The sequence below is a fragment of the Sus scrofa genome, chromosome 5 (assembly GCF_054392235.1).
Source record: "Sus scrofa isolate SSC_HxYL_T2T_F1_AM1 chromosome 5, Sscrofa_HxYL_maternal_Yorkshire_Landrace_v2.0, whole genome shotgun sequence".
Lineage (NCBI taxonomy): Eukaryota > Metazoa > Chordata > Mammalia > Artiodactyla > Suidae > Sus > Sus scrofa.
This window is the reverse complement of record NC_139387.1, coordinates 92,452,058-92,479,193: the sequence shown is the minus strand read 5'-3', so window position 1 is coordinate 92,479,193 and position 27,136 is coordinate 92,452,058. Positions and strand designations below refer to the sequence as shown.

The window sequence follows — 27,136 nt, the reverse complement described above, 5'->3', positions numbered from 1 at the left end:
CATATCTTTCTACCATAGATTTATTGGAGTCAGAATTCCAAATTTCAAATGGCATGTGGTTGATATGTCTCTTAAATCTCTCTCTCTCTCTCTCTTTTTTTTTTTTTTTTTGCTTTTTAGGCTGTACCTGCAGCATATGGAAGTTCCCAGGCTAGGGGTCAAACCAGAGCTACAGCTGCTGGCCTACACCACAGCCATAGCAAGAACAGCATGTCTGAGTACCACACCTCAGTTCACAACAATGCTGGATCCTCAACCCACTGAGCAGGGCCAGGGATTGAACCCACATCCTCACGAATTCTAGTCAAATTCATTACCACTGAGCCACAATGGGAACTCCTCTTAAATCTCTTTTATTCTATAAAAGTTGCCCTCCTGTCTGCCTCTTATTTTATGCCATTGGTATTTTAGAGGAAGTGAGTCATATATCCTGTCCCACATTCTGGATTTGGGTTATTGCTTCTGGAAGGGTAGTTTTACTTGCTCTTCTAATTCCTTATATTTACTGTCAAATGTGTTTATATCTATCTTCGATATAAATATCAAAGATTTTTTTTGAATCATTTTTTAGTGTGTTAATAGATTTTAGCCTAGGTTTGCATAGAGAAATCTTAGAAATGGTCAATTTTAAAATTGGATAACCTAGCATCTAAAAAAATTGGGGGCAGTTTATTTTCCCTGTTATTTCTTATAGAGCTGAGTGAAATGATTTCAGACTACTTTGTTAAAATGAATGGTAATTGTTAGCTCTTTGTTTAATGCTCAGACTGGAGCCTAGGTAAGCCTTCAAGTTCCTTAGTAGATTTAGGTGCTGATCTAAGCGCCCCATTACTTGTTAATCACAGTTTCACCCTTGTGTTCGAGAGCTCTGTCAAACTGTGAATTCAACGTCTTCCTGTAACTGAAGAAGACTTAATTGGGAGGGAAGGAAAAACTTTACCTGATTTCTAACTTTTATCCAGTCAGTGCTAGTTTTTCAGTTACCTTTTTATCTTTCTCAAATAGCTCTGGGATCTGAATCAAAAAGAATGTCGAAATACCATGTTTGGTCATACAAATTCAGTCAGTCACTGCCGATTTTCACCAGATGATAAGCTTTTGGCTAGTTGTTCAGCTGATGGAACATTAAAGGTATGCTATTTTTCATTGTTAAAATGGGTTGTACATAATTAGATTTTCGTATTATTGGGTTATGGAAATAGGTTTTTGTTCTTCACGTACCTGCAGGAAGATGATCTTCCTTCAATTTCCAGGAGCATATGTCCTATAACTGTAATTGCTTGTCATCACGATTATTTGTTAATGGTTACTGTCTTATGCTTTAAAGTTCATATAATTTGAATTCTTAAATTTTTTTTTTGGTCTCTTTTATGGCTACACCCACGGCATATGGAGGTTCCCAGGCTAGGGGTCCATTTGGAGCTGTAGCCACTACCTACACCACAGCCACAGCACTGTGGGATCTGAGCTGCGTCTGCAACCTACACCACAGCTCATGGCAATGCTGGATCCTTAATCCCCTGAGCGAGACCAGGGATTGAACCTGAAACCTCATGGTTCCTGGTCGGGTTCGTTAACCACTGAGCCACAACGGGAACTCTGAATTCTTAATTTTTAAGCATATATTTCATCTATAGTTTCATAAACTTTTTTGAGATCTATGGGATCAAATTTGTAAAGGGCCTGCTTTTATTTATCATTCATTTATCCTGTTTTTATGTTATTATATGCCTGTTTTTGAGAATCATATGGGGGAAAGCTCAGCTATGGAAAAAAGCTTATTTAGCCTTCTAAAATTACAGCCTTTAAAAAAATTAAATTCTTCCTTAAACCTCCACCATATTTCTCAATAAGATCCTAATGCCGGTTTCTTTTTTTTTTTTTTAAGCTTTTTATTAGTTTATTTTTTTTCCCCACTGTACAGCAAGGGGATCAAGTTATCCTTACATGTATACATTTTTTTCCCCCACCCTTTGTTCTGTTGCAATATGAGTATCTAGACATAGTTCTCAATGCTACTCAGTAAAATCGATGATAATGCCAGTTTCTTATTCCTGTCTCCACTGTCGTTCTGGTCTCCTGTTTACTGATTCTCCTTTTTTCCTTTGGTGTTAAGTCCTGTCCATCTTTGGAGTTCCATGGGGGCTCAGCAGGTTAAGGATCTGGTGTTGTCGCTGCTGTGGCTGGGGTTGCTGCCTCGGCCTGAGTTTGATCTCTGGCCCTGGAAGTTTTGCATGCCAAGGTGTGGCCAGAAAGAAAAAGTCCAGTCCATCTTTGACTTCTTCATCTCTTGGTCTTCCTTTTCCCCTCCCATCCTGTGGTGTTTGCTGTGGTTCATGTTGTCATCCCCTCGTGTGTGGCGGCAGCCTTCTAAGATAAACTTTTGGAGTTCCTGTTGTGGCGCATCGGAAACGAATCCAACTAGTAACCATGAGGATATGGGTTCGATCCCTGGTCTCGCTTAGTGGGTCAGGGATCCGGCATTGCTGTGAGCTCTGGTGTAGGTCAAAGATGAGGCTTGGATCCTGCATTGCTGTAGCTGTGATATAGGCAGGCAGCTGTAGCTCCAGTTCAACCCCTAGCTTGAGAACTTGGGTATGCCGCAGGTGGGGCCCTAAAAAGCAAAAACAAAAACAAAAAAACCCCCAAAAAGCCTTTTTATTGCTCTTTCTTCTAATACATAGCTGCTGGAGTAGCTCTCTACCTCTGTTTTCATCTTGCCATTTTTTAGCTGGAACGCAAAAGTACCATGTTCTAAACTGTGGTAAACCCAGGCTCATCAGGCACACCTCTAAGACTCTTCACATTCCATCGTTCTGCTATGCCTCTCTTTCTCTCCAATACATTGATTGTCACATCTGGGCAGGGTAATTTTGGGGGCTTATTTCAGCTACTGTCCCCTTTTCATTAGACTGTCTTGGATTTTTTTTTTTTTTTGCCTCCAATTCACTTCATTATGGTTTTTATTGTCTTTTTTTTTTTTTTACTTTTTAACCACCGCACCCTCACCATGTGGAGGTTCCCAGGCTAGGGGTCCAGTCAGAACTACAGCTGCTGGCCTGTGCCACAGCCACAGCCACACCAGATCTGAGCCCTGTCTCGTGGCAATGCCAGATCCTTAACCCACTGAACTAGGCCAGGGATTGAACCTGCAGCCTCATGGTTCCTAGTTGGATTCATTTTCTCTGTGCCACTATGGGAATTCCTTCTTCTTTATAGTTTTTAAAGACCCTCAAAACTTTATAAATTTAGAAAGTAAATTTAAAGCCTTCTTCAGAAAGTGTTTCCTAAACATCCATCTTGTTATAAGAATGTATATGCATATCTGCCTATATTCCTGCGTCTCTCTCTATAGATAGATATATTTTGGTCTTCTGATTTCCACTTCTAAATGTGTTGTACTGTTCACTTCAGTCATTTTCACGTGTCTTCTGTTTCTTTGATGAGGTCGAATATAGGTTTATGATCCGTAGAGACCTTGTCATCTTCTTGTCGTATCTCTCTGAAGTTCATTGCATTTGTGCTCACAACATGTGCTTAGTAAATTTTCTTGGCATGTACCTCTTCCAGGGAAGTACTTCAACACTTTGGGCTCTGTTTTGTTCATTAGAATCTGAAGAGAAGGGAGTTCCCATTGTGGCTCAGCAGTAACAAACCTGACTAGTGTCCATGAGGACGTGGGTTCTATCCCTGGCCTTGCTTAGTGGGTTAAAGATCCAGCATTGCTGTGAGCTGTGGTGTAGGTCACCGACGGGGCTCCGATCCAGCATTCTTGTGGCTGTGGCATAGGCTGGCAGCTACAGCTCTGGTTTGACCCCTCACCTGGGAACTTCCATATGCCGCAGGTGTGGCCCTAAAAAAAAAAGGCAAAAAAAAAAAAAAAAAAAAAAGCTTCAGGCAAGTAGGTTTTTTAATGCTACTAGGTGACTCCTAAGTTAAAGCAGGGTAGACTCTTGTGAGGCTGATCCTCTGATCGAATCCTTGATCTCTCTCTCTCTGCTGACTGAGGAGAACTCATTTTTGTAAAAGTTACTTCAGGGAGTCTTGGAATTCTTGAAAGAATTCTACTTTATTGAATTGCCTATCCTTTGGTAGATAGGGGGAGCGTTCTTTGAATATTCAGGTCAACAGATTTGGCCTCTGTGGTAGGTTCTCTCCAAATACCAAGTATCTGCCTCTTCTCTGAGGTGCTCCAAATCAGAGGAGATTCTGCAGGGGCGAGGTGAAGACAACTCTTTTCTTTTGGATTGTTTCCCGCATTCCACAGATGTTCTTGGGCCTTTATAAAACCAAAAGTGAAGCATGATAAAACTGAAAAGTGAAGAACCTGTGATTTTTCCTTGGTGGTGTTTTCCTGTGAAATAGTCATTCTGTTTTTCTTTTTGACTAGACCTTTGTGACTAGACTTGTGAAGTTACCTGTACTTGTTGTCTCCACGTCCTGACTAACCCGTTCACTACTTACTCCTTTTTTTAAGCCTGGGTCTGTCTTTCCTGCATTACCTTGAGGAGAAAAATCCAGTTGTATTTTGTTTTCCTTCTTTTTCTTGTAAAATCCAATGCTCTTTGGATGGGTGTGAAATCCGGTATTTTTCTTTATCTAATCCTTATTTTTTTGCTGCATCACATCCCCTGTGGACCACCCACGTTTCCTTTATGAAACTCTCCACATTCGACATCAGTGTTTTCTTCTTTCTTCTTCTGTCCCTTGAAAGCTTTCTTTTTCCTGCCCACTAAAATATGGCTATTCCTCAAGCATGTAATCTTTCTTTTTTTTGTCTTTTTAGGGCCGCACTCACGGCATACGGAGGTGCCCAGGCTAGGGGTCGAATAGGAGCTGTAGCTGCTGGCCTACGCCAGAGCCACGGCAACGCTGGATCCAAGCCCTGTCTGTGACCTACACCACAGCTCACAGCAATGCTGGATCCTGAACCCACTGAGCGAGGGCAGGGATTGAACCCGTGTCCTCATGGATGCTAGTCGGGTTTGTTAACCGTTGAGCCATGACGGGAACTCCCTGAAGCATGTCATCTTGACTGCCACCTCCATGACCTTCTTCCATCCCGGTTCAGCTGGTTTCATGGCTTCAGCTCTCCTCCCTTCTGTAGGTGACTTTCAGATGTGCTCTCTCCAGTCCTCATTTCTCTCGTGTGCTTGTGCATCCTTAACTGCCTTCTCATCGTTGTCACTTAGGTAATACACTGCATCTCAGACTCACTGTGCTGCACCCTGAACTCTTCCTTGTTTTCTTCTCCAAACTGCCCTACTGTTTGTGGTTCCTGTATGTTTCATGATTTTAATTAGGTCATTGTTCTGGATTTACGTCTTCGTGACTGACCACAGTGGAGCCATGTAGTGTGTGATGATTTTTTTACTCTTTCTCATACAACTTTTTGTTTGCTTTGGAATTAAATGTGTTGTACATTTAACACTGTAGTTTTGTTTTTTCATTTGCTTGTTCTTTAAATGCTCCTATCACTAGTTCATCTTCAAACTATCCCTTGTTTAAGTTGTTTCTTAAAGAATTTAAACTTATCAGGTATTTGATACCTTCTATTTTCTTAGAAATAACTTTCTCGGAGGGTTCTGTCTTGCATCATTATGATTGGAGATACTATTCCTAGTGTTCAGCTGCCTTTACTATCTTCCTGGGAATTCCCTTTGCTTTTCTCTCGAGTCAAAACCCTTGTTTCCTTGATTTCTTGGCTTACTCTCTCAGCTTAGAGGAAAATCCCTAGCTTTCTAAGAAAGAATCCCTGGGAGGTAAATTTTGGTGATCTTCTCTGTCTATAAGTGTCTTTATTCTAGCTTCATACTTAATTGATACAGAAGGAAATGATTCTTCTTTAGAATTTTGGAGACATTGCTCCCTTGTCGTCTAGCTTCCAAAGTTTTTTTGAGATTTTGAAGCCATTCTGATTCATATGTAATCTGTTTTCCTGTCTTGAAACTTAAGATTGTTTTAAAATTTTTCATGATAACATGGCTTGGTATGGGTTTGTCTTCATTTATTGTGCTTGGCACTTGGTAACTCTTTCAGTTTGGAAATTCATATCCTTTAATTACTTGATTTATTAATTACTTGATTTATTCTCCTCTAGCTTCTTTTAATTATTTGATTTATTCTCCTCTAGCTTCCCTTCCTGAAATGTCTGTCTGCTTTGGATATTTCTTACTTTTCTCTCTTTTCTTCATCCTTTTGCCTTATTTTTGGAGGATTTATTTAGCTTAATTTTCCATTCCTTCTATTGTGTTTTTAATTTCTGCTGTCATTTTTAAGTACCCATTCTTATGATCATTTTCCTTTTTAATGTTACTCTATTCCTGTTTTGTGGATGCAGTATCTTTTTTTGTGGATATTAATTTTTTTTGAGTTTTTTATATCCCTTTATAGGTGCTGTATTTTATGTTTGTTGGGTTTGGTTTCTGTCTGCATTTTATAGCTAAATCTTAGTAGCCTGATCCTTGGATAATTTGCTCATGCTTAGGAATGCAGCACCAAAAAACTGTTGGGAAATTGTGAACTTATTTACTGAGGGTTTCCCTGTAGGGTTATCTGGCTGTCATTATTTCATGATGAACTTCTGATGTCAGACTCTAGATCTTTTGTTTTGATCTGGTAGGGCATTCAGAGAAAAATCTTCAGCCTCCTTCCTGTAAGGTATAAGTCCAGTAGGCAGGTTTTGCGAAGATGTCTAGGCAGAGATCTTAACACTTGGAACATAGACTTTCTCTTAAAGTCCCTGTTTTCAGAATGGCAACCCTGCTTTCAACTGCACTGGGTGTAGATTAACCCTGTTTTCCTCAGCCAGAGTGGGGCACAGCAGCCTGGATGGCATAGTAGGGGCGGGGATTTCGAGGGACTTTGAGTGATTCCTCCTTAGTTAGCTCAGTCTAAGGTACCAGACACAGCACTTCCTGAGCCTTTCAGGACTTCTGTGGTGTGAACTGGGCTACTTCTTGGCTTTTCCCACTGTTGGATCCGGATTAGTTTTTAGGGGTCTCCTTATGACTTGTTTCTCTTCTTTCTAGCCTTTCCAGTTTTGTTACTGTTAAATTTCTTCCCTTCTCCTTCACCTTGTGAATTATGCCTAGGGAGAAAAATTCTCTTTATTATTATTTTACCTGGGTTTTGAGAGGGTGTGGAGATAAATATATATGTTCTCTCTGCAGAACCCTAGGTCTTTGAGTAATGCTGTTATCTCTGCTCCCCTGAAACATGGGAATAACCTGTCTTTTCACTTAAAATGTATTTATTGATCATTTATCGAGTACTTACTATGTGCCAGATTCTGTACTGGTCATTTGGTTTTTAGACACTAAAAAAAAGTAATTCCTGGCCTGGAGTGGTTGAGGATCTAGCTGGGAAGAAAAATAAGTGCACAGACAAAGAGGCAAGTGATACAAGTGTGTGGAAGGGACTCAGAGCAGGCGAGGCTCCCTGGGGAAGCGTGCAGGCCCTGCCGCTGCACCCTCACTGCTCTTGTTCTCCCTTTGCATCGTCCGTGCTTCCCCATTTTGCACTGTAGCTTCTGCTGACCCCTCAGCCTAGACTCAAGGCCCTCGAGTGTTTCTCTTGTCTTTTTGGTAGTGAAATTGTGTCCGTCTAAAGTTGTGTCTCAAGTCCTCTATCTTCAGAGAGGAGAGTGAGGTGGTCCTTTCTGCAAAAAGTGTTCCCTCAAGCCCACAGCCTTCCCACTGTGCTTTATCTTTTCTTCTCATATGACACGTCTGACTTCGCCCGTGTAAGTCACTTACCTGCTTGCCTCACCTCCTTTTCTGGCCTGTAAACTCCCTGAGAGTAGTGTCTTTATCGGATTCATTTATATCATCTCAAAGGGACTGGCATAGTGGTGCATAAATGTGTTCAAGGTGATAGGCCTTTGCTGTGTCCCTTCAAATTGAAGTAAGATTTCTCCAAACTCAAAAGAAAAAAAATTTTTAACAGTCTTCAGGGACAGCATTTGATTTCATGCGTGAGTATCAAAATGTGATTGTAGAGCACAGCACACTAGCAGCAGGGGACAGACTTTATTGCACTCTTGGTGAGAACTGCCGTGTTTGTGGCAGCTTTCCCACGGTGCTATTAAGCCAATAATGTTGGCTGGTTCGCACTGATACAGTGACAGGTAGTAAGCAGAGGTCCTGCAAAATGATGCCAGATAACAGCATTTCAAGGTCAAAGTCTTCGAAAGATTTTATCTTCCGAGAGGATGAAGAACAGTAAAATTATTCCTGCTCCAAATGGCTCTGTAAATTTAAGCGTTTTGTAGCATATCCTGTGGATAAGCACATGGTTTTCAGGCCCTGATGATAAACTGCTTCAAAATGCGAGTTTTATTTAAAAATTGCCATTTAAACCACCCAAGGGCCAGGATGCAAAGGAACCCTGGGTATAGTGCAGTGACTTGCTCACAATGAAATGCTGGTATTTATTGGTCCCTTGATAGGTGGTAGGAGATAAAATCATTTGGTCCACGTGCAGAAGATGTGGTTTAGACAGATGTAGGGAAATTGGGTTGTGGTTTAGTTTTATTTTTCTTTCTTTCTTTTTTTAATATAATGGCTTTTATTTGTTTATTTATTTTTTCCATTATAACTGGTTTACAGTATTTTTCTTTCTTGAATCCAGGCAATGGTTGTTTTCTTTTTCATATTAAGAGGGAAGCAGAGTGTGATTTCTCATATAACCTGGCTGATGGCACTGAAGCTTCTGGCACTGATGTTCAGATTTTGCTTTTCTTTTTTCTTTCTTTTTTTTAGGGTCACACCCGTGGCATATGGAGGTACCTAGGCTGGGGGTGGAATTGGAGCTGTAGCTTCTGGCCTACGCCATAGCCACAGCCACAGCAACTGGACCCAAGCTATGTCTGCGACCTACACCACACCTCATGGCAATGCCAGATCCTTAACCCACTGAGCAAGGCCAGAGATTGAACCTGAATCCTCATGGATACTAGTCGAGTTTGTTATTGCTGAGGCACGACGGGGACTCCTTTTTTTCTCTTTAGTGTCAAGGAGGGCCAGCTGTTTTAGATGTCTCTCTTGCTTCATCCAAGTTATCCATAGATGTTGCAAGGAGAAAGGTTTTGGTTTTGGCTGTATTTCTAGTGTTTAATGCTTCCTCAAACTCGAGAGAGATTTAAATGTGTGCCTGGCCAGTCAAATTGGGTTTTGACCTTGGAGCTATGCTTTGGAAACTTGAGTTAAAGCCTAAGAAGCAGCTTTTTTTAAAAAAAAAATCTTTGTCCTTGGCCGACCCTTGGTCTGATCATTCTGTCATTATCATTATCATTCTGTGAAGCTGGGATACTGCTCAAGGCCCAGGGTGGTGAGGAGGTGGATCTTCTTCTTTTTTTTTTTTTTTTTTTTTTTTTTTTTGGTCTTTTATTATCATTCTGTGAAGCTGGGATACTGCTCAAGGCCCAGGGTGGTGAGGAGGTGGATCTTCTTCTTTTTTTTTTTTTTTTTTTTTTTTTTTTTGGTCTTTTTAGGGCTGCACCTGTGGCATATGGAGGTTCCCAGGCTAGGGGTTGAATCAGAGCTGTAGCTTCCAGCCTACACCACAGCAATGCCAGATCTGAGCTGCGTCTGTGACCTGCACTACAGCTTAAGGCAATGCTGGATCCTTGACCCACTGAACGAGGCAAGGGATTAAACCCATGTCCTCATGGATACTAGTTGGTTTCAGTTCCCACCACGGGAACTCCCAAGATGGATCTTCTTGAAGGCCTTTGTCTTTGGGGTTGCTCAGGTGGCTCTCCTAGTGAGGAAGGTTTAGTCTTTAGGCATCCCATTCCTAGGATCCAGTTGTTTGAGGGCCCTCTCTGGCCCCACCAAGCGTACAAGGTGTCGTGCTTCCATTCAGCGTATTCTTTATTTTCTGTTTTCAGGGACTTCCTGTGTCTCTGGATGCTCTGCTAGGTTATAACTCGGCTTGGACTGGGTCCTGTGTAGTGTCTGTGCTGTGCATACAGTAGATGTGAAGCAAACTTCATGCCTGGCACAGCAGAGGGCAGCAGTGGCAAGTTGTGGGTCTCTTCGTCACATCTTCTTTCTCGATTCCATGCCCATCCTTGCTGTCAACACCTCATCTTTAGCTTCCTCCACAGCACGCAAGGCTCTTTTAACATTTTATATAGCTTTACATTCTGCATTTTTGGCAGTGCTTTTAGCTTTTTTTCTTTTTAGGAAGGTGCTGAATGAAACCAGAGTATTTGATTTAAAAGCCTTATGTGCACACTGAGATATATGGAATGATTGGCCAGTGGGCACCTGCTCTGTGGCAGAGGGAACTCTACCCAGTATTTCTTGATGATCTATGTGGGAAGAGAATCTGAAAGAGAATGGATGTGTGTACATGTATAACTAGATCTCATTGTGGTACAACAGAGAAGATCACAGCATTGTAAATCAGCTATACTTCAATAAAACTTTAAAAAATGAAAGAAGACGTTAGGCATAATTAAACATAATTCCTTAGATGAAGTGAGTAATGTGTGTGGTATTTAATCCGGGTAGATTTCTAGAGATGTGAGTTGATATTAAAACAAACTTCAGATTTTTTTGTTTGTTTTGTAATTTGAAGCTTTGGGATGTGAAGTCAGCAAATGAGAGGAAAAGCATTAATGTGAAGCAGTTCTTCCTAAATTCAGAGGAGTCTCAAGAGGATATGGAAGTGATGGTGAAATGCTGTTCGTGGTCAGCTGACGGTGCCAGCTTAGTGGTGGCAGCAAAAAATAAAGTCCTGGTAAGTACCAGTGCTTTAGAAGGCCAAGTTAAGTCTGTTCTAAAGGCAGTGGAAACAGCTGTTGATTTTTGCGTTTTATTGGTATAACGTATAGCTGAATGGTTTTGGGCAGACACCCTGACTCCTCATCGTTCTCAGAACTGTGCTTCAGGGGGTGTCCTTGGGCCTTGTGAGAAAAGGTCTCCCTGGTCACGCGGGTTTGGGGAATGCTGTGTGTTACTCTCCCTGTTAAAGGTACTGCAGTGTGTGCTGACGTGTTTAAGCCTCCGGAAGTCCCGAGATAAAGAAAACAACTGGTATTTCTCAGACTTACCTAGAACATGATGGAATGTTCTCTGCATCACTGTTTCCCCCCCGCCCCAGGAATTTGGGATACATTGGTTTAGGTGATTTTCAAAGTCCTTTCTTACCCCTAAAATGTTATGATACGGTGACTGGTAGAAATGCTTATCAGTAACTGAAGTAGACTGTGTAATTTCTGTGAAATAAGTAAGATACACAAAAGAAGGTAAATGACAAGGAAATGCCTTCCTCTTTTTTTCAATTCTAATACTAGTTGACATTCGTAGTGGTCACACATGTAATTTCAACACTGAACAGTTTCAGTGTTCTCACATGTAATTTCTTTTGATGTAAATATCCAAGGGACGCAGCAGATTGCAGTAGCCTGGGATCGTAATGAGGCAGCTGAGGTTCAAAGCAGCCAAACAATGTGTCCAAAGCTACACAGTGATTCAGAGAACCATGTTTTCTGATTTATGACCTGGTGCCAGTCCATTCTAATGGTGATTTGAAAGACTTGAGTAAGAGATGTTACAGGTTTATTTTCAGCTTTACTGAGGTATAATTGACAAAACTGTAAAATACGTAGAGTGTATGATGTGATTTCATACATACATATATTGGGAACGGATTCCTCCCATCGAGCTAATTAATATGTGTATCAGCTCACATATCTGCCTTTTTTTTCTTTTCCTTTGTTCTTTTATCTGGGGTGTATGTGAAAATGTTAAGTTCTGTCTTAGCAATTTCAATTACACAATGTAGTGTTTTCTTTATTTCTTTTTTTTTTGTCTTTTTGCCATTTTCTTGGGCTGATCCCACAGCATATGGAGGTTCCTAGGCTAGGGGTCGAATCGGAGCTGTAGCCACCAGCCTACGCCAGAGCCACAGCAACGCAGGACCCGAGCTGCGTCTGCGACCTACACCACAGCTCATGGCAACGCCGGATCCTTAACCCACTGAGTAAGGCCAGGGATGGAACCCGCAACCTCATGGTTCCTAGTCGGATTCGTTTACCACTGTGCCACGACAGGAACTCCCACAATGTAGTGTTTTCAACTATAGCCACCATGTTATACATTAGATCCTCAGACCTTGTTTATCTTACAACTAAGTTTGTATCCTCTTACCAACCTCTCCCTGTTTCCCCCACCCAAGATATTACAGCTTTAAAAACACAGTTGAAATATACATATAGTTGTATAAAAACTGAGGCCATTTGTATTATTATTATTTACATTATTATTATTGGATCTTGGTTGCTTATAAGTTTTTAATCCCTTTAGCAGGATACTAAAGAAAAATAAGTGTCCAAGATTTTGGGGTTCTGTCGTGGCTCAGAGATAACGAACCTGACTAGTATCCATGCGATCTGTGGGTTCGATCCCTGGCCTCACTCAGTGGGTTAAGAATCCAGTGTTGCCGTGAGCTGTGGTGTAGGTCGCAGATGTAACTTGGATCTGGTGTTGCTGTGGCTGTGGTGTAGGCTGGCATCTGCAGCTCTGATTCGATTTCTTGCCTGAGAATTTCCACATGTCGTGGGTGCAGTCCTAACACACAAAAAAAAACAAAAGAAAAATATCTCCTTTTATCTTAAGTTTGTTAAAGTCTGTAAAAATAGAAAGCAACCACTGGAGTTCCCTAGTCACCTAGCAGTTAAGGATCTGGTGTTGTCACTGTTATGGCTCGGGTCACTACTGTGGCTTGGGTTTGATCCCTGGCCTGGGAACTTTCACGTGCTGAGGGTGAGCCCCCCCTGCCCCCCCAAGGAAAGCAACCACTGCATTTACAAGATTTGAAGATTTGTAAAATCTGCCATTTTAACCATTTTGAAATATACAATTCAGTGGCCTTAATTACATTCACAATGTTGTGCAACTATTGCCAGTTTTCTAAAACGTTTTCATCATCCCAAATAGGAACACTGTAACTGGTAATTAGTAGTAAGTCCCTATTCCCCTCTGTCCTCAGTCCCTGGTAGCCTCTAACCTAAACTATGAATTTGCCTTTTCTAGATATTTCATGGAAGTGGAATCATACAATATTGATCCTTCTGTGTCTGGCTCATTTCATCTAGCATAATATTTTCAAGGTTCATCCCTGTCATAGCATGTACCAGAACTTCATTTCTTTTTATGGCTGAATAATAATCTTACAGCCCATCTAGATTAATGGTATAGTAATACGATTAGTAAAATCTGATGTATACCATATTTTGTTTATCCATTTATCTGTCGTTGGGTTTTCACCTTTTGGCAATTGTAAATAATGCCAAAGATCACTGGGGTACAAGTGTCTGAGCCCCTGCTTTCACTTCTTTTGTGTATATTCCTAGGAGTGGAATTTCTGGGTCATGTGGAAATTTTATATTGGACTTTTTGAGAAAGAACACACTTTTCCATAGTGGCTGTAACATTTTCTATACCCGCTAGCAGCTATACAAGGATTCCAATTTCTTTACATCCTTGCCAACACTTTTTTCTGTTTTAAAAAAATTATAACTGTTGTATTAGGTGTGAAGTCACATCTCGTTGTGGTTTGGTTTGTATTCCTCTATTGACTAATGGTGTTAAGCAAGATTTGAACATTTGAAAATATCTGTTCTAGTGAGAGAGGAAAATGATTTAATATTGTGTGAAGTGCTTTCTGTTCAAAAAATCTGTAGGCCGGCTCTTTATGTTAGCATGCTAAAATAAAGCTCCCTTAAGAGCATCCTTAACCACTGTAGATTCCAGTTTCTTAACTCTTCGGTCTCTCTATTCTTTTCCTCCATTTCTTTCCAACTCTTGTGTGTTAGCCATCCACTCGTGTTGTTAGGTCTTTTCCTTTTGCTACCCAATAATTGGGACAGCTGCCTGTTCCATACTTGCCAAGTTTCCTACCATTCTCAGCTCTAATTTTTAAGAACGACTTGTCCTGGGAAGCATTTTAAGTATGATTTGCTGTCCTTTATTGTTGGCCCCTGATGCAGTGCTGCTTACCATCTGTGTGTGCTCTCAGGGCTCTGCATTCCCAAAACATTTTCATGGCTCCCACTGGAAACTTTTTTTTTTTTTTTTCCTTCCTGAACACTGTGCCTTGGTCTTAAATCTATCTCCTGTATATTGATATGAACATTTTTATCATTTGGCAAAAACTGTGGAGGAGTATGTTCAGTATTTAAAAATCTTTCAAAATGAAATGAAGTTTGAATTACTCAAAAATGGCTTTTTTTGGTTCAAAAAGGGGGAAATGGTTGATGATAATGAAGTAATTTGGTAGCTCTGAAGAAGAATAGAAGTGATTGAACTAATTTCATTTTAACAAGCCTCTGCTATATATTATTTTGATCATCTTTGCTTATGAGTATGCATTTTCTCTTTTGACTAAACAAGCATTAGGGAGAACTGTTCTGAATATAATTTTTTCCATTATAGTTGGTTTACAGTGTTCTGTCAATTTTCTACTGTACAGCAAAGTGACCCAGTCACATATACACACACACACACATTGTTTTTCTCACATTATCCTCCATCATGTTCTGTCACAAGTGTGACTAGATATGGTTCCCTGTGCTATACAGCAGGATCTCACTGCTTATCCAATTCAGATGCAATAGTTTGTGTCTGTTAACCCCAAGCTCCCAGTCCATCCCACTCCCTCCCACTCGCCCTTGGCAACCACAAGTCTGTTCTCCAAGTCCATGATTGTATATACATTTGTATGCACAAAGGTTTTTATTTCTCTCTAGGCCAGCTTGAGAGATCATCTGTGATAAGTTTTCCTTTATAGAAAACATGTTTCAAGATGAGCAGTGTTTAAAAAGTATGTTAATTTATATATTTTTGTATTTAATAATTATGCCAGTTATCAGTAATGGTAGTTTTTTTTTTTTTCTTAAGACATACTTTATGTTTGAAATGGGAAGGTGTTCTTTTAGAAATCAATTTAGATTCATTTGGATAGAGCTTATCTTTTAAAATATTGTGCTTTTATAGCTATCTCTCCGTTTTATGTTTCAGCTTTTTAACATTCATACAGGTGGCCTGTTGGCAGAAATCCACACAGGCCATCACAGCACCATCCAGTACTGTGACTTCTCCCCCAGTAACCATTTGGCAGTAGTGGCTTTGTCCCAGTACTGTGTGGAGGTGAGTAGTTGAATTTGCTCTGTGAACTCTGGGTCTCCAGAGGGACAAAGATGACCAAGAATGGGTTGCTTAGATCGCTGATTGCTGAAGCTGTTCGTGTGAGAAATGATAGAGTGTTTTCTTCATGGCACAGTGACCTGTAGCTTTAAGACATTGAGCCACATTGACAGCTTTTTTGTTTGTTTGTTTGTTTGGCTGTGCCCATTTCATGTAGAAGTTCCCGGGCCAGGGATCGAACTGGCACTGCAGTTGCAACCTGCTCCACAGCTGGAGTTATGCTGGATTCTTAAACTGCTGCGCCACAAGGGAATATCCAAAGCTGTTTTTTCGTTTTGACAGCTTTAATACTTTAGCAGTGATTGAAAACTTGGTTGGATGGTATGACAGAGAATGACAGTATCCTTCCCCAAGCATTTATTGAATAGTCAGTATGTGCCAGGGTCTGGGGAAACAATAGAATGACCACTGGTTTCCTAGGCAGAAACATGGCATCTTTTAAATATTAGGCATAGACTCTTCTGTAAAAGAAATGATGAGAAATGAGTCCAGTGCAGATTTCTTAGATCACTGAGAAGAGTAAGTTGAATTTGGAATTGGTTAACCTAGGATTTTCATTGCTAAGCACTAACAAAGTGATTTCTTGTTTTTAATTCTGCCCTTAACCTGATAGATTTTATATTGTGTCTGTACCTAGAATTCTACCCAGTGAATTGCTGTGTTAATTTTTCCAAAGGCAGTGAATTCCCTGATATTTTCCCCAGAGGTGGATTAGTGTTTCCAGGCTTTGTTACTACTCACTCCTGAGTAGGGAGTCTTACCACCAAGTAACTGAAGCCACTTGCGATCATAATCCAAGGAGATGGGGACGGGCCTTTATTTGGAAAAGAGGGAAATTCATTTGGCTCCCAGGCTCCCTTGAAAGGAAGCTTGACTACAGCAAGCACTTCTTCACTGTTCTGTGCTGCGTCTTCCATTTCCAGCCAGTTTGCCAACCTTGCCCTATGTGTGAAGGTGTGGTTGGAGGGTGGCTGAGCTGTAGCCCTTCAGTGTGGAGGTGCAGGTAAGACCAGGGTGAGTGGATGAGCTCTGTAAGCTCCTTCTAAATCTGAGTACAGAGGTGTGGGCAACACCGAAGAACTTCCCTGCTGAGAATCCTCCCGCCGGGACCAGGGGCAGTGAGTGTGAGCAAGCTCCAGTCCTGTTCGCAACCAGGGGAGAAGTCTGTGCTCCGGGCAGTGCTGTCTTCAGCAGAGGCCTTGAATGGAAAGATTCAGAGCTACCAGGAGATCTTGCACTTTACCCATAGGTGGGGTTGGAAATTTCCCCTTCTTGGATCGTGCCTGGATTTTAGGAGAAGAGAAGGAGCAGTCCTTCTTTCGGCCTTTCCTGTCATTTCTAAAATCCTTGTCCTCTGCTATTCTTAAAAATACACTGGGAGTTCCCATTGTGGCTCGGTGGAAACGAATCCAACCAGTATCCATGAGGATGTGAGTTCGATCCCTGGCCATGCTCAGTGGGTCAGGGGTCCAGTGTTGCTGTGAGCTTCAGTGTAGATTGCAGATGCAGCTTGGATCCCACCTTGCTGTGGCTGTGGTGTAGGCTGGCAGCTGTAGCTCTGATTTGACCCCTAGCCTAGGAACTTCCATAGGCCTTAGGTGTGGCCCTAAAAAGCAAAAAAAAAAAAAAAAAAAAAAAGTAAAGAAAAAATATGGCAAACGTTGTCTCTCTTCTTGATATGTAGGGACTTGGTTTTGGAGATTCTGAGTGACAAGGAAATGATGGGAGAGAGCAAGGAGGGGAGGGAAGGAAGGACTTTCAAGGGAGATTTTTCACTTGTGGAAGCACTTTCATTTCTGGCCTTAGCTCTGTATGTCCCAGCTTGGACTCTAGAGATAATGCAGAGAAAATTTTGCGTAACTCATTTGTAACCATAGAACTCGCTGATTGAACCACTGGGCATGTGATGAAGTACTTGTTTTGTCCATGTTAGTTCTGAAATCATAAAGTAGGTCTGTAATTTAGAGTGTAATGAGAGGAACTCAGGCACATATGGTACTTCATTAGGCTGCAATATATTTGAGTGATTTGCTGCAGAGCTCAGGACAAAATACAGCCGGGCTGGTGACAGACATTGACACTTTGTAATAAGCATGAATAACAGGAGAAGCGTAGACATGTACAGTTAGCATATTCATTTATTTTGAAGTTTTATAATAATTTGAAATAAGGATTAGATGACTGGAAAATAGTTGGAATATGAAAGCTACTTATGTTCATCTTTTTATTTTTTATATTTTTAAAAACAAGCATAATCAACGAATGAAAAACTGACTTAGAAGGACACGAAAGCACAGAAGTGACTGCTTTTGACAGGAATCACTTCTCTAAAGTACATTATTCTCAATCCTCGCATGCTTCCTTAAGATGAAGGCCCCACGAATTCATTCCAGGGTCCCTGCCCCAGGGGTTGCATAGCTGCCTCAGCATGAAGGGGTGCTGTGAAGGCTATGGAGCCTGGAAAGATTGTGGCTGCTACCAAAGGATTGCCCTGTAGGGAGCTGAAGGTAGCTACAGGAGAGGAGTTCTGCCTGCAAATAAAGCGAGCTGCTTCTCCTCAAAAAAGAAAAAAAAAAAAAAAAAAAGAAAAAAAAAAACACCCCACCTCATTAGATAGATAGGCATTCCTGCTGTGGTGCAGTAGGTTAATGACCTGGCTTGTCTCTGTGGAGGTGCTTGTTGATCCCCAGCTCGCACAGTGGGTAGGGATCGGCGTTGTTGGAGCTGTGGTGTAGGTTGCAGCTCTGGCTCAGATTTGCTTCCTGGCCTGCAAACTTCCATATGCTGAGGGGAGCAGCCAGAAAAACAAAAACAAAAACAAAACGTTTATGTGATTCCAGATCAGAGCTTTATGGTAAGTTGTATTCAGGGAAGTCTGACTTTTATCCTTATTCCTTTCCTTCCACTCTCCCTCCTCCCACCTCCTTTTAGGGCCATGCCTGTGACCTGGACGTTCCCAGGCTAGGTGTCAAATCAGAGCTGCAACAACACTGGATCAGAGGCTCGTCTGTGACCTGACAGTTCACGTCAACACCGGATCCTTAACCCACTGAGCAAGGCCAGGAATTGAACCCACATCCTCATGGATACTAGTTGTGATCGTTACTGCTGAGCCACGATGGGAACTCCCCCCCCTTCTGTTTTAACGCTCTGTCTCTTTTTGCATATATGAGCAGATGTCTACTCATGTAGTATATATCCATACATATCCAGCTATATATATCACATCTGTATCCATCTCTGTATTCACGTGTTTATTTTTCATCTCATTTAGTATAGTTTGCATATAATAGTATATATATTATATATTCTGCAGAAATGTACATACTCTTCTTTGCATTTTTATGTACATACAACATATCCCAGAGACTTGTCATGATCAGGGTGTGTGTGGTGTGTTTTTCCTTACTTTTGATAGCTATATGTTATCCCATTCTGTGATGAATGAAGTTTTATTCGGTCAGTTCCCTATTGATGGTCTTTTGGGTTGTTTCTAGTTTTTAGGTGTTAAAAATAATGATGCAGTTAATGATCCACAGAAGTTATTTTGTATTTTTGGTAGTGTTTTGTTTTTTGGCTGTACTCATAGAAGTGGAATTACTGTATTATTTTGCTTTTTTGCTACTCTTGATGTATTCAAAATGCTTATGAATGTGACTTCCTCCTTGCTGTGTTTATTCTGTAGTTGTGGAATATGGATTCATGTTTAAAAGTAGCTGACTGCAGAGGACATTTAAGTTGGGTTCATTGTGCAATGTTTTCTCCTGATGGATCATCGTTTTTGACATCTTCTGATGACGAGACAATCAGGGTGAGAAATACTGAGATTTTCTTTTTACTGGTTAATGATAGTAATCTAAATCCCCTACAAATGAAGAAATCGCTGGGCAGTACTGGGGGAAGTAAATCAGGAAACTGCTGGATTCATATTCGTCCTTGAAAAGTGCCGGTATGTGGACTGTAGAGATCTCATTCATTCAGTACCTGTTCAGTGAGTGTTACTGTGGGGGACGTGCTGGAGAAATCCAGTGATCAGTGTCTTTTGGTTAATTTAAATAGATTGCATTTGATTCCTCAGAGTAACTTCTGACTCTTTCCTTTACCTTGAATTCTCACACCCAATTACTTGCCAGTTCTAATGGATTCTTCCTTTCCATTCTCTATCATTTATTTCTACTTTTCCATTTCAAGTTGAGGTGCTCATTACCTGTTGCCCTTCTTGTATTAGTCTCTGCTGCAAGTCTTTTCTTTCTCGATTTTCTGCCTGCTGCTTCCAAGATACTTTCCTCATGTCCAATACAGTCCTGTCATTTTTGTTCGAAAACAAATAGTGGCTTCCTTATCTACCGAAGTAAATGAGTACTGCACAGTCTACCATTGAACTTCTCCACGGTGTGGCCTGTTTCCTTCCAGTCTTTCTTGTGTGTGATGTGTACAGATGAGCTGCACTGGACGGCTCACATTTCCCCAAACACGCTATAGTTCCCTGCTTCTGTAATTTTGCTTGTGGGTTATGTTTGGAATACCCCTGCCTCTCGGTAGCTCTCCTTGTTGAGATCCTAAGGATCCTACAGGTCCCCCTCAAGCTTTGGGAGAAGCCTTTCCTAGTATCCCATTTGGGGAAACGTCTGTCTCCTTTAGTTCGTATATCCCGTGTCGTTTTCTCACGGTACTTGTCATGTTTTCACTCCTCGCCTCTAATGCTTTATGGCCCCTCCTACTTGTTCAGACATCTTAAATTATAAGCTCTTTGAGGCTGGAGACCCTGGTTTGTCCCTGTAGCATCTAATACAGTGTTTTGTACGAATTAAAGCTAAAATTCGTTCAGTATTTACCGTATGCCAGACCTTGGACAAAGTACTGTATTTGTGTTAATTTGCTAATTCTCACAGCAGTTCCTTTTGCAGCTGAGGAAACAGGCACAGAAAGGGTGAGTCAGTGCTATTTAAAGTGCCAGTCTCCATAGGCCAGAATAAACCAGTGCACTGCTTCCTTCATCAAGGAAGTCTTGTTTAGAAAAAATCAGCTGCATCATAAGCAATCTGTTAATAGTGTGTTTAGTGAGTGTAGTGATACAGTTGAGTAGCACTGGGTTAAGTAACCTGCCCAAAGTCACAGCTTTCAGTAGAGCTAGAATTCATACTAAGGCATTTTGGTTTTAGCAGTCAGTCATTACTCTTAATAAATATTCTTCTTACTATATGGCATGTAATATATATTTATTGCTGGATTATCTAACTGAAATTTTCTAGCAGTATAGGCATTGGCGTGTAAAGAATGGCTGTGTCTTGTTCTAAGACTAAGACATGTCTGCATTATTTTAGATGAAACAGTTATCTTACTTTAGTTTTTGTATTTTCTTAATCAGCTCTGGGAGACAAAGAAAGTGTGTAAGAACTCTGCGATAGTGTTAAAACAAGAAATAGATGTTGTGTTTCAAGAAAATGAAGTGATGGTTCTTGCAGTTGACAACATAAGACGTCTGCAAGTGAGTATTCTTTCTTTCTTTCTTTCTTTCGGGCCGCACCCGTGGCATATGGAGGTTCCCAGGCTAGGGGTTGAATTGGAGCTGTAGCTGCTGGTCTACACCACAGCTCATGGCAATACTGGATCCTTAATCTGCTGAGCAGGGCCAAGGATCAAACCTGCATCCTTATGGATGTTAGATTTGTTTCCACTGAGCCACGATGGGAACTCCAAGTACTTTTTTTAGAAAACAGTTGGAAAAATTGTTTTGATCTCTCAATTCACAATTTTTCTTGTTTGTTTTTGGACTTGATCAGGCATAATTGTCTAATATCTAGCAGATGCCCAGTGGGTATCAGTTGAATAAATACGTGGGTCTTGAGCTGAGGCTCAGATATGCTCAGTATTTGGAATTTAGCAAGTTGATGCCTTGCTTCACCTCCGTCCTCTCCTGTTGATAATTGAAAGACAGGGAGCGAGAATGTGTGAGAGAATGAGATGAGATAGTGAAGTGCAACTGGAGTGGAGAGAGAAACAGAAAAGAGAGGGGGAGACATAGAGGACGCATGCAGGTGGAAGGTATGAGGGGTAGCAAGAGCTTGAGACGGACTGACAAGGGAGGACAGCTTAACAAATTCTAAGGCTGCAGAGCTCAGCTTGATGTCTTAGAGGAAACAGTGACTGTTCACTCAGGAGACCCAGGTACAAGTTCATGCTTTATCGTAGCTCGTTCTGTGATGTTGAGTAAATTGCATCACATCTCTGAGCCTCACTTTCTTCACCTTTAAGGTCCTTTTCATCTTCAAAAATCTCTAAGCTGGTTTATAAGGTCAAAGTGGAGTCCAGGTTCAGGAGAGAGAGAGCTGAGAGTAAACTGTCTCTGGTGTGTGGTAATTTCTCCTTTGCTGTAGGGGTCAGAGTCAAGGTGTGAGACACCTCTAAATATGGCTTGGTCTGTATTTTACTAGTTTTACTGTTGTCCTTAATGTGTTGATAAGGAGCTTCTAATGCCCTGTAGTTCTGGGACAAATGAGGATGTGGAATGAAATGTGGTTTTTCTCGTTATTGATCTTCAGGAGACTGAGTCTTCCACTTAGGATATTTTCTTTCTTTCTTTTTTTTTTTTTTCTCCTTCGGTCATTTTGCCTTTTCTAGGGCCGCACCCATGGCATATGGAGGTTCTCAGGTTAGGGGTCAAATTGGAGCTGTAGTCGCCAGCTTATGCCAGAGCCACAGCAATGCGGGATCCGAGCCTCGTCTGCAACCTACACCACAGCTCACGGCAATGCGGGATCCTTAACCCTCTGACCACGGCCAGGGATCGAACCCGCAACCTCATGGTTCCTAATCGGATTCGTTAACCACTGAGCCACTACGGGAACTCCCCACTTAGGATATTTTCCACTGTGGTTTTCTTATATTACTTTTATTAAATTTGTGTAGTCTTTCTTTAACAATTGTCATAGCTCTGAGACTTAAAGTAGTCTGACTATAAAAGTATCATTTTATTCTTTGTCATTGATTGTGGGAGAGTTTAGACTTTTAGTCACTATAAAGATTTGAAAATAGAGTTTTGAGAGAAAGAAGATATTTTACCTTTTAGTAGTTCAGTCTTCATTTTGAATGTCTAAAAGATCAGAAAATGCTGGGTAAAATATTGTAAATAAAAAGCCACCTTGATTGATTGACTCTGTAATCTTTGTACTTGAAGTGAAGATGACTGCTTATTTCATAATGAAAAATAATTCAGGGCTTTTAGGTGGTGAGGCTTAGTTAGAGTTATCTGATAGTTGATTTAAGTTTGAGAAATATGTCACATGTTTTAGTTGAGTGATCAGGCTTTTTTTTTTTTTTTTTTTTGGTCTTTTTAGGGCCAAACCCGTGGCACATGAAAGTTCCCAGGTTAGGGGGGTTGAATCGGAGTTGTAGCTGCCAGCCTACACCACAGCCACAGCCACACAGGATCCGAGCTGCATCTGCAATCTGCACCACAGCTTGTGGCAACGCTGTATCCTTAATCCACTGAGTGAGGCCAGGGATCGAACCTGAGTCCTCATGGATACTAGTTGGGCTTGTTAAGCACTGAGCCTCGATGGGAACTCCCTCAGGCATTTTTATTAGTGGGATTTTGAAAAAAAAAATCATTAGCTTCGGTAAAGATGATGAAACTCGGTACTCCTAGATTACATGTCACAAGTCCAGCCACCCAAATTGAGTTCTTCTCTAGTGCTGCCTTTCCCAAAAGAAAAAGAGGGGGAAAAAATCTTAACTTACACTGTTTTGTGAGTGATTTGGAGGATGTAGAACCTGTTTTAATTTGAATTTGTCTTTTTATGTAATGTCTGTCTGGGTCCTGTTTCACCAACCCCTTGACAACTATCAGAGAAGTGTATTTTAACAAACGATAGATCTGCTAAAAAGAGCTTTGTGAAGAAATAGGAAGCAGGGTGTGGAACTGGCTGTGGGATTACAAATCAGACAGATGTGTCTCAGGCGGTAGGCACAGCAGCTGCTTTTTAAACCTTTTAAAGCTTGTTTTATTTTATGAAAATGTGTACGAACCACAAAAGTGAAAGGAAATAAAAGTATGATTTGCTAAATGCAGCTGCTGAGGACAGACTAGGGCTTTTTTTGTTCCCCTGGGAGCTCTTGTTGGTTATTTTCTATTTTAGTTTTTAGTCAAAGTCTCTGTTCTACAGAGCAAAAACTGCTCTTACAGTCAAATACCTGATTGTGCCTTATTTTTCATTAGGTCATTAATGGAAAAACAGGTCAGATTGATTATCTGACGGAAGCCCAAGTGAGTTGCTGCTGCTTAAGTCCACATCTTCAGTACCTTGCGTTTGGAAGCGATGATGGAGCCATTCAGGTATTCACTTCTCATCTGCAGTGGCCTTCTGTGCAGTTTAGTTTTTTTTTTTTTTTTTGTCTTTTTGCTAGTTCTTGGGCCGCTCCTGCGGCAGACATGTGGAGGTTCCCAGGCTAGGGGTCCATTCGGAGCTGTAGCCACTGGCCTACACCAGAGCCACAGCAACGCGGGATCCAAGCTGTGTCTGCAACCTACACCACAGCTCACGGCAAGGCCGGATCGTCAACCCACTGAGCAAGGGCAGGGACCGAACATGCAACCTTATGGTTCCTAGTCGGATTCATTAACCACTGCGCCACGATGGGAACTCTTGCAGTTTAGTTTTTATTTAAAATGAATTATAGGAGCTCCTGTTGTGGCTCAGCAGGTTAAGGACTTGACTAGTATCCATGAGGATGTGTGTTGGATCCTTGGCCTTGCTTAGTGGGTTAAGGATCCGGCATTGGCACAAGGTCGCAGATGTGGCTTGAATCTGGTGTTGCTATGGCTGTGGTGTAGACTAGCGGCTGCAGCTCTGATTTGACCTCTAGCCCGGGAACTTCCGTATGCCACAGGTGCGGCTGTAAAAAAAGAAAAAAAAAAAAAAAGGAATTATACACCCCCGGTGTTGTAGACTTATGTACTAAATAAGGCTTTCTAGGATATACTAGTCATTCCTCTGTTAGATTAAAAATAATCTCACAGTTCTGTTGGTTGTATATTTCTCAGATTGCCTTTATTACTCTTAAACTTATTCTCTACCCATTTGTCTTGCTGTTCTCTGAGTATATCAAACAGTCTCAGATACTTAGCTACCTATGCAAAGAGCATTTTTTTCCTATTAGAAAGTCAGCTGTTGAGGGGTCTAAGTTGCTTCCCTGTTGGTTCTGGCCAGTTTGATCAGTAATGTCAGTGCGGGTACCCTCTGTTCACCTTTTTCACCGGTCTTTGATGTCCTACTTCCGGTATGGAGAACAGACTTGTTGCCAAGTGGGAAGGGGAGGGGTTTGGGGTTAGTAGATGCAAACTATTGCATTTGGAGTGGATAAGCAATGAGATTGTGCTGTATAGCACAGAGAATGATATCTAGTCACTTGTGATGGAATAATGTGAAAAAAAGAATGTATATAAATGCACAACTGGGTCACTTTGCTGTACAGAAGTTGATAGGCCATTGTAAATCAACTATAATGAAAAAAAAATGAACTGATGGAAAAACTCCCCAAAACACCTGTTTACCATCTGAAAATCTTAGTTTACCAAACAAGACCAAATAAAATAAAATCAGGTTGTAAGGAGAAAAAGTATAATAAGAATCATTTTGTGAAAAAATGATTTCATCACAAGTGAAATTCATCATAAACGCACATTTTCTACAGCTACGTAGTACTTTTTCAAAGGACATTGGCTCCTTTTTTCACTTTTTCTCACCTGGGCTTTTTGGAATTACTTCTTAAAATTTGTTAGTTATGGCACCAGCCACATTTATTTTACTTTGGATTCATTGTCATAAGGAGTTCCCCAATATTCTCCAGCCCATGTTGTCCCGTAGAGAGGAGGCTCTCTTTTTCTCTCTATATATATATTTGGAGTTTTTATTTCTTCCAGTTTTATTGAGATGTAATCGACATACAGCACTGTGTAAGTTCAAGGTGTACAGCCTAATTTTTGACTTAAATCATGAAATGGTTATCACAAGTTTAGTGAACATCCTTCATCTCATATACCTAAAGAATCAAAGAGTAAAATAATGTTTTTCCTTTTGATGAGAACTCTTCGGATTTACCCTCTTAACAACTTTATTGTATAACCTAAGCACTCTTAATTATATTTATTATGTTGTATATTACATCCCTAGCATTTATTTAGTACACATTTACTTTTTTGGTGTGACTTTTTGACGTAGTCATTATTTTTGAGTTCTGTTCTACTTTCTCCGTCTCTGAATTTGGCATATTAATCTTTAGCCCTTTATGTCTCCTCAGTGCACTGCCTCCCGGCTGCTCCTATCTCCTTTTCCTTCACCTGTCTCCCTCCACATCCTTTATCTTTCCTTGTCTCTGTGGTGTTTTGTAAAAAGCTTAACTTCTCTCTTACCCAGAATTTTTTTCTTTCTTCCTTCTCATCCGTCTTAAATGTCATTTTTTTTATTGAGGCTGAACTCACACTGACACTTGCTTGATGAATGCTGTAGTGTTTTTTTGTTTGTTTATTTTTGGCTTTCTAGGACTGCACCTGAGGCACATGGAGGTTCCCAGGCTAGGGGTCGAATTGGAGCTGTAGCCGCTGGCCTACACTACAGCCCCAGAAATGCCAGAACCAAGCTGCGCCTGCCGCTTACACCACAGCTCATGGCAATGCTGGGTTCTTCACCCACTGAGCGAGGCCAGGGATTGAACCTGCGTCCTCATGGATGCTAATCAGATTGGTTTCTGCTGAGCCACGACGGGAACCCCTGAATTCTGTAGTAGAGAGAGTATTCAGAGGGACCACTGGTTGCTACTGCCATCTGGTCATTCCAGTGAGTGTTTTGTTTTAGGGGATGTATATGGGCACAGATGTGCATGTCTGTTTTTGTACCATTTATTTGTGTGTCTTTAGTTAAACCGAAAGCACTAAGAGATATAAACTCTGTACCCTTCTGTGGTCTAGTTTTGATTTAATATTTTTGGAGTGTGATGCCTGGATGTTGCTGAATTTCTTTTCATTAATTTTCTGTGGTTTTCTACTTTGAAGGTTTTAGAACTCCTAAACAACAGACTCTTCCAGTCCAGGACTAGGCACAAGAACACTGTACGGCATATCCAGTTCACTACTGATGGAAAGAATGTTATCTCAAGCTCTGATGATTCTGCAATTCAGGTGAGAGGGAGGTTAGTCTCTTAGCAAATGGAATGCTGACTCTAGTGAAGGAACACTTTGATATGTACTGAGACCTTTCTTTAAGATCACATTACTCTGGACTTCTGTATATATTATGTACATAGGCTTAAATGAAACCCATTCGTGTTTCATAGTTTTTTTTGAGGGCGAGGTCAGCAATTTGACTTAGACCCCTCTATTGGGAGGTTGTTTATTTGGATCAAGATTTCATTTGGATTCTCCCACCTGAATTGAAATACAATTCATTTAAATTTGTATCAATAAATATACTTTTTGCCATATTTATGTAATTTTATTTTCCTTTACAGTAGTAAAATCTGATTGAAATAATTTTATTCTTTCCTTTAAGAATAAGATGTTGATTATAAAATCTTGTGAAAAAAGAATAGTTTACTCTAATGAAGGGTTGTGGATATAGAGGCCTTAAAGCCTACTATGCTCATTTGAAAGAACTTAAAGTACTTTATTTATTTATTTACATTTATTTTTATCAAAGTTCTAGGGCACTTTTTTTTTTCCCTTTTCAATTTTGGCTGCCCCTTGGCATATGGAATTCCTGGGTCAGGGATCAGATCTGAGCCTCAGTCCTAACCTAAGCTGCAGCTGTGGCAGTGCTGGATCCTTAACCCACTGTGCCAGGGTGGGGATTGAACCTGCAACCCAGTGCTTTGTAGACTCTGCTGATCCTGCTGTGCCACAGTGGGAACTCCACTTTTCTTTC

General features: G+C 40.9%; 1 protein-coding gene across 12 annotated transcripts in view; it reads left to right on the top strand.

Moving 5' to 3' along the window:
- Positions 1–27,136, top strand: part of APAF1 (apoptotic peptidase activating factor 1) — a 92,237-nt gene that overhangs the window by 45,046 nt on the left and 20,055 nt on the right. For 7 of the 12 annotated variants that reach the window (XM_084957481.1, XM_021093024.2, XM_084957478.1 and 4 more), the window contains 7 exons: positions 1,006–1,131; positions 10,588–10,749; positions 15,033–15,161; positions 18,904–19,029; positions 20,587–20,706; positions 23,437–23,553; positions 26,269–26,394. In XM_084957481.1, the coding sequence (XP_084813607.1) occupies positions 1,006–1,131; positions 10,588–10,749; positions 15,033–15,161; positions 18,904–19,029; positions 20,587–20,706; positions 23,437–23,553; positions 26,269–26,394 (906 nt within the window). Of the gene's footprint in view, positions 1–1,005; positions 1,132–10,587; positions 11,941–12,460; positions 13,751–15,032; positions 15,162–18,903; positions 19,030–20,586; positions 20,707–23,436; positions 23,554–26,268; positions 26,395–27,136 lie in introns of those variants that run through there. The other 5 variants (XR_014804265.1, XR_014804269.1, XR_014804267.1 and 2 more) reach the window with 3 other exon arrangements.